The sequence below is a fragment of the Cyprinodon variegatus genome, unplaced genomic scaffold (assembly GCF_000732505.1).
Source record: "Cyprinodon variegatus isolate N-32 unplaced genomic scaffold, C_variegatus-1.0 Scaffold534, whole genome shotgun sequence".
In the NCBI taxonomy this organism is placed as follows: Eukaryota; Metazoa; Chordata; class Actinopteri; order Cyprinodontiformes; family Cyprinodontidae; genus Cyprinodon; species Cyprinodon variegatus.
This window is the reverse complement of record NW_015150987.1, coordinates 367182-374098: the sequence shown is the minus strand read 5'-3', so window position 1 is coordinate 374098 and position 6917 is coordinate 367182. Positions and strand designations below refer to the sequence as shown.

General features: G+C 40.5%; 1 protein-coding gene across 1 annotated transcript; it reads right to left on the bottom strand.

The window, feature by feature from the left end:
* Nucleotides 1–1390: 1390 nt before the first annotated feature.
* Nucleotides 1391–5584, bottom strand: LOC107095270 (thioredoxin-interacting protein-like). Its single transcript, XM_015391289.1, has 7 exons — nt 5233–5584; nt 4339–4414; nt 4109–4256; nt 2662–2874; nt 2438–2584; nt 1812–2117; nt 1391–1705 (listed from the first exon to the last, which is right to left on the bottom strand). Exons 1-7 carry the CDS (start codon nt 5480–5482, stop codon nt 1658–1660), a joined length of 1188 nt encoding a protein of 395 aa, XP_015246775.1. The 5' UTR covers nt 5483–5584; the 3' UTR covers nt 1391–1657.
* Nucleotides 5585–6917: the final 1333 nt, after the last annotated feature.

The following is a 6917-nucleotide window of genomic DNA, read 5'->3' as shown; positions in this document are numbered from 1 at the left end:
TATAGCTCTGGTGAATTTCAATGGTGAAGTCCTCTGGAAATCTTCAATAATTGTTGTTGATTGCAGATGTGTCTAGTAGTTCCCATTGATTTTCGTTTTGTATACAAAATGACAGTAGAAGTTGTCTTAGTCTAAGTATGAAAAAAACATGAAACCTGGAACCGATCACATAATCTAAAACCACAAGTTTATTAAAAATGTTTAATTATGTTCAAATAACATTAATCTATAAATAGTGTAGAATAATTACATTAGAAAACGAGAATGTTTGGTCATTATGGTCAAACTGGGAACCATTATGAAGACCAAATAAACTGCAGAGAGGCTAAGGAGAATGATCTACAGAAGATTAAATCAGGATTAGGTTTTATATTATATTTGATATTTTGTTTTTTTCTCTTCCATAAAATCTGTAAAGTCTAAAGTTTGTGGCAAAGCTATGAATATTTATGCAACTGCAAACTGCAGCAAGAGCAATAAAAATCCAGTGACTCAAACATGTTGATAATTTGTTAAAAAAAAGTTTATTGGATAAATACAAAAATAAATAAAAAAATCTATTTACAAAATATACATGACTGTTATTTACTGTTAAAAAATCCTAAACACAAATTTACAAAAGTTTCCAAAACAACTTTGTTATTTTTTTTTTACACATTATTGTTTAACTGTCATCAAGAGCTGAGTCATCATCATTAAAAGGTCAATTATTTTTCATTAACAGCTGAGTAATGGTTTTTAAAGGGACAAGAGAGTAATCTTCATAAACAGGCAAGTCAATGTCATTAAAAACAGATCATAGAAAAGATGTCAGGATGTCAGAAACACCTGAGTCCAAGTGAAAGAAGTGGTTTTGGTGTAAAATAAAGCTGTTAGAAAAAAGCTGAGTCATTGTCATTATTAAAGTCATCTAAAAGATTTCAGTATAAAATAGAGCTGCTGTCAGGATAAGCTCAATCCATGTCACAAACACACGAGTCACCATCAGAAACAACCAAGTCATTGTTACAAATAGCTGAGTCATCGTCAGAAATAGCCGAGTCTTCGTCGAAAAAAACACCTGAGTCAGTGTCAGAAACAGCTGAGTCGTCGTCAGAATCAGGCGAGTCAGTGTCACAAACACCTGAGTCAGTGTCAGAAACAGCTGAGTCGTCATCGGAATCAGGCGAGTCATGTGTCACAAACACCTGAGTCAGTGTCAGGAACAGCTGAGTCGTCTTCAGGAAAAAGCTGAGTCATTGTCATTGTCACAAACACCTGAGTCAGTGTCAGGAACAGCTGAGTCGTCATCAGAATCAGGCGAGTCATGTGTCACAAACACCTGAGTCAGTGTCAGGAACAGCTGAGTCGTCTTCAGAAAAAGCTGAGTCATTGTCATTGTCACAAACACCTGAGTCAGGGTCAGGAACAGCTGAGTCATCTACAGAAAAAGCTGAGTCATTGTTACAAACAGTAACAAATGTCAACAAATGGTATAAAAGATGTCAGAATAACATAGATGTGCTGTCAGGAATATTTGAATCGTTGTCAGAAACGGACGAGTCATTAATGGAAATCTCATGCTCCAGTTTCGTCTTTAACTGGACACGATGGGCCTACACCGTCCTCCTCCCGTTGTCTGTCCCATCAAATGGACAATGTCTTCTTTAGTCTGGCCTCAAAAGACTGGAACAGCCTGTCTGGGGTCGACGGCATCTTTATCGACCTGAAGACCACGAGAAGATCAGAGATTAGACACGATGTTCGTCTGACCGTTCGCCACCAAAAGTGGTGACAGACTGACCCAGACCAGGGGGGTTGGGCTGTCTCACCTCACTGTAGGCGGGGGGAGGGGGAGGGTAGCCAGCTGCACTAATTGTCATGAAGAGCCCTCCGTCTTCATCATCATCCTCTGCGCCGTCATAGTCGTGCAGCAGCGGCGTGCGCGGGCCATCCACCTTCAGGTCTCTGGCAATATTGCTGTAGCTGGGAGGAGCCGAGCGGATGGAGGCCCAGCTGCTGGAAGCCTGGCTGCTCATGCTGCTGGTTCTGCTGCCGACGCCGCTGAACGGGATGGTTCCAATGACCAGAGGAAGCTCCAAGATCAGCTTTTCACTGCCGGGGATGTGCAGGTAGATCTGGACAAGACAGAGTGAGACAAATGTTACCTCAATGTTCTCCTCTTGTTGCTTCTGAACTTGATGATCTTCACCAGGTTATTTTTTTGACATCATCAGTTACATTTCACTTTAGTCCTTCATGTTTCAGATGGATGCCATTAAGAAGATGAATAAACAAACGTCATCTGCATAAAGGCCTCATTTAATAGACAAACCAGATCTAGATGGTCTGATTTCTCTCTATATTTTGAGTCTTTGAGGACATAAATCAGCCTCTTCAATTAAACACCTAAAGTCACCGCACTGAATGCCTCACCGAAGACGCCATAATGACTTACCATGAGGGCATAGTCCACCTTGATGATGTCACAACCCAGCAGCGTGGGCCTCAGTTTGGGGACTCTGATGGTCCTCCCCTGCCACATGTCACACATGCCGGAGATGATGGGGTTCCCTCGGACTGCTGTCAGTTTCTGCCGCATGACCTGTTGAGGAACCAAGAGTTGAAAGCTGCAGCGGGGCCCCGAACGTCCCGGACGGTCCGACCACGGCGAATGCTCACCTTGGTTTGGTTGTTGATGCTGTATGAGTGTTTGGCGATGATGGCAGCCTTCGGCACCACGATTCGAGAACAGGTGTTCTCGAACTTCGCGTTGATGTTGATCTCTTCGCCCTCGCAGAAACCTTTTCTGTCAATCCGCGCTGAGATGGAGACTTGGCCGTCAGGGATGAACATGCAGGTGACCTTCTTCTGTTTAGACGCGGCCGCCGGAGCCTGGAAGAGAAGGCTCAGGGTCAAGATCAGCATCAGGTTGTTCCTTCTTTCTACTCAGGTTTCCGGGATTATTAGAACTGATGAGTTTCTAAAGTTGGACTCAATCATAATCAGCTTTAGTCAGTCTATTGTTCTGTTTGAAGCTGAAAACTTTGACATCTTCCCAGTGAACTAAAGCTTCAGTTTTCTACCTAACTTGTTGCAGGGGCCGAGCTAGATGGGGGGCCAGGGGTGGCCATGGCCACATTTAGCCAATCAATGTCCGCCCCTACAATTTTTTTCCTTGTAATACAGGCGATGGCAGCAGTAATCTCATAAAACATTTCAATTTTTCATATATTACTTGCTATTTTTTCATATATTCATAATTACTTGTAAACAAAAACATATATCATAGACAAATAACAATTTTGATAATAAAAACATGTTAAATAATCAATTTATGTAGATATTAGTACTTGAAAATATAAATTTTATGCAGAATGATTATTGATAAAAGTAAGTAAGTAATGAAAATGGAAAATATGTCTATTTGTTAGTAAGGTTGTAAACTGGAAAATACTAAATAATCGCTATCTAGATAAGTTATTTTTTTCTTAAAAATAAGTGCATTTGTTCTCGGATTTGGGAGGTAAAAGATGCATTTTGCCAATGGAACGAGACAATTTACACTTAAAATAAGAAAACATGATTGCATTGTCCTTTTTCAAGTGCATATTATCTAATTATCTTATTTTAAGAGAAAAATACTCATTCCATTGGCAAACTATCTCATTTACCTGCTCAAATTAAGGGTAAATACACTTAATTTAAGACATTTTTACTTATTTATAGATCTAGAAATAAGTAAAGATTTCTTAAATTAAGTGTATTTGCCCTTAATTTGAGTAGGTAAGTAAGAGGATTTGCCAATGGAATGAGTATTTCTACTCTTAAAAAAAGATAATTAGATAAAATTCACTTGAAATAAAAAAAATGCAATTATTTTTTTCTTATTTTAAATGTAAATTGTCTTGTTCCATTGGCAAAGTGTTTAATTTACCTCCTCAATTCAAGAAAAAATGCACTGATTTTAAGAAAAATTGGCTTATTAAGATTGACATTTTTTGCAGTGTATATTTTGCTTATTAATTTTCCTGTTGGAACAGTGTAGATTAACCCTCAGTGTACATTGGTTATTGCCTGGCCACCCTTACAGTATAAATGGTTGTGATTCTGTCACTGAGGTTCGTACCAGCAGGTCGGGTTGGTTGACATCCAACGGCTCTTCTACTTCAAACTCCTGCTCGCACTGCAGAGCCTGTTGGGAAGGTCGCTGCAGCTCCGCCCTCACGTAATAACGCACAGATCCAAACTTCCCTTTGAAGGACGACACAAGGCGCCTGCAGCAGAAGCCAGCAGGGTCAGCTAAATCATGCACAGGTAACAGGAGAAGAGATTAACCTGAAGGGATCAGAGACTCACCCTGGAGGAGGAAGCTCGAAGCCAAACTGAAAGCTGAAGGACTTCCCAGCAGGAAGCAGGAAGCAGCCGTCAGAATCTGAGATAAAGAGGGACATAAGCAGAGACTAAGCAGTTTGGAAGACGGACTGAAAGCGTCTCCGTGACCCAACACAGCACAGTCCACATGCACTGCAAATATTATCTTAAAATAAGTGACTTTACCCTTAATTTGAGAGGGTAAATAAGATGATCTGCCAATGGAATTAGTAAGTTTCGCCTTAGAATAAGATAATTAGATATTATGCACTTGATATAAGAGACTGCAGTTGTTTATTTCTTATTTTAAAATGTTAATTGTCTTGTTCAATTGTCAAAAAGTCACAATTACCTGCTCATTTCAAGAGAAAATGCACTTAATTTAAGAAAAACTGACTTAATTAGACTTATTTTTTGCAGTGTATGGATCGGGACGAATGAAACTACACTGCAAAAAATGGAAATCTAATTAAGCAATTTTTACTTAAAATAAGTGCATTTTTTCTCCAATTCAGTACGAAAGTGAGACACTTTGCCAATGGAACAAGACAATTTACATTTAAAAGAAGAAAAAACAATTGCATTGTCTTATTTTAAGTTCATATTATCTAATTATTTTATTTTAAGAGTAAAGATACTAATTTCATTGGCAAATCATTGTGTTTACCCACTTAAATTAAGGGTAAATACACTTAATTTAAGAAATTTTTACTTATTTCTAGATCATTTTTGTAGTGTAGAACTATGGTAAATGTAACAGTCCCAAAGCCTGACCAATCTCTGACTGCTGCTCTACATTCCTTCATATAACCTTCTATATTTCAATAAATCCAGCAGGTTCTGATGGACAGATTCATCCAGCTGCAGAAACTTCCTCACCTGGGTTCAGAAACTCCTCCAGCCGAATGTCTTCCTCATACTTGAGGTACTCCACCTCCTGGCTGCGGCCCCGGTTCTCCACCCGGGCACACCCGGCGGCGGTGACCCTGAGGCTGGTCAGCCTGCAGGGGGGGCCCGCTTCCAGCTGGACAAAACCGGACAGTTTGTCTCCGCTGCAGTAGAAGGTCCGGCTTGGGTCAGAGAAGAGGAGCCGGAACACCCGGGGCTTGTTGGCTGAGGACAGAACCATGGTACCAACAGAAAGGAGACGTTCAGTGAAAATGAACCGTATCAGTGAAGCTCAACCTGATCAATCAGAACAATCAGAAGAGTTTAATAAGTCTGGATGTTTTTCTCGGGCACTGAGGCAGCTCTGCTTTATACCCAAGAGGGGAGGGGGGGGGCAGGGTTCTGTTACCTCCACTCTGAGCAGCACGTGCACACTGTGTGCACATGCCGAACCTTCAAAAACAGAGCCCTGTGATTGGTCAGGCCGGACGGTCAGCCAATCTGAGCTCAGAGAGCCCGCATGGACAGCAGCTGGACTGACGGGGGCGGAGCCTGGAGGGTCATTAGAGTGAGAATAGAAACAGATCTACTGTAATAGAAACAGTTTTACTGTAAACAACAGCTGCAGCCATTCAGAACATTCAGAACAGATCCAAACAAAACAAAACAAATAATCAGAGGCCAAAGAAAAGCACGTAAACACCAGGAGGCAGAAGAAACTGGTTCATAGTTCACTGTTCACCAGTTGCAGGTGTTTAACCTCCAGATGTTTCCCAGCAGGTCAGTAGTTCTGAACCCGACCCAAACAGGGAGACGATGGATTAAAGAACTTTTTACAAATAAAAAACTAGAGCGATCCAATTATATTGACCTCTGACCTCTAAACTGAAGCAATTCAGCCTAACTGCAGAGGTTCTGCTTCTGGTCTCAGAAGTTCTTTAGAGAACATCCAGCATCAAATGACGCAGCAGTTAAAGTCATAGGGAAGTCATATTTAAATGTCAAATCATTCTGCCTTAAACATGTTTATAAATGTACTCTTTATCAGACAATATTGTCCCAAAAGTTAGAAAATTTCTATTTAAAAAAAAATCCTGTCTTAACATCTGTGTTTTTTCTCATTATCTTCTGCAGGCCAGTTAGTTCTACGTCAGCATGAACACCTAAATTCGGCCAATCATAAATAAACGGTCGTCTGTCAATCAAACCGGATGGTAATCATCAGCCATCATCTGAACACTGCCTTCTATCAAGACAAGCATCGACATCCAGCCAGATATGCAACAGAGGGTTTAGATTAAAGCAAATTCAAGGGTTAGAACGGCCTAGTCAAAGTTCAGACCTGGCAGTCTGTGGCAAACCAATGTTCAGCAATGCCTCAGGAGCTGGTCTTTCCATCTGGGTTGGTCATGTGGTGTTTTGGGAGTCTCAGCAGATACATGTACACCACATTTTTCAGTTTTTAATCCATTAATTACTTTCAAACCCCCTTTCATACAGGGGTATGAATATTTTTTTTTTCCTGGCCTCGTCTAAATGATAAAGGCTTTGGTAAACAGCTTGAGTTTTAAAGGACTTGTTTTTAAATCAGATCTGATTGTTCCTTATGTTCCTAACAGAGCACTTCGCTCTCAATCTGCAGGTTTACTAGTGGTTCCTAGAATTTCTAAAAGTAG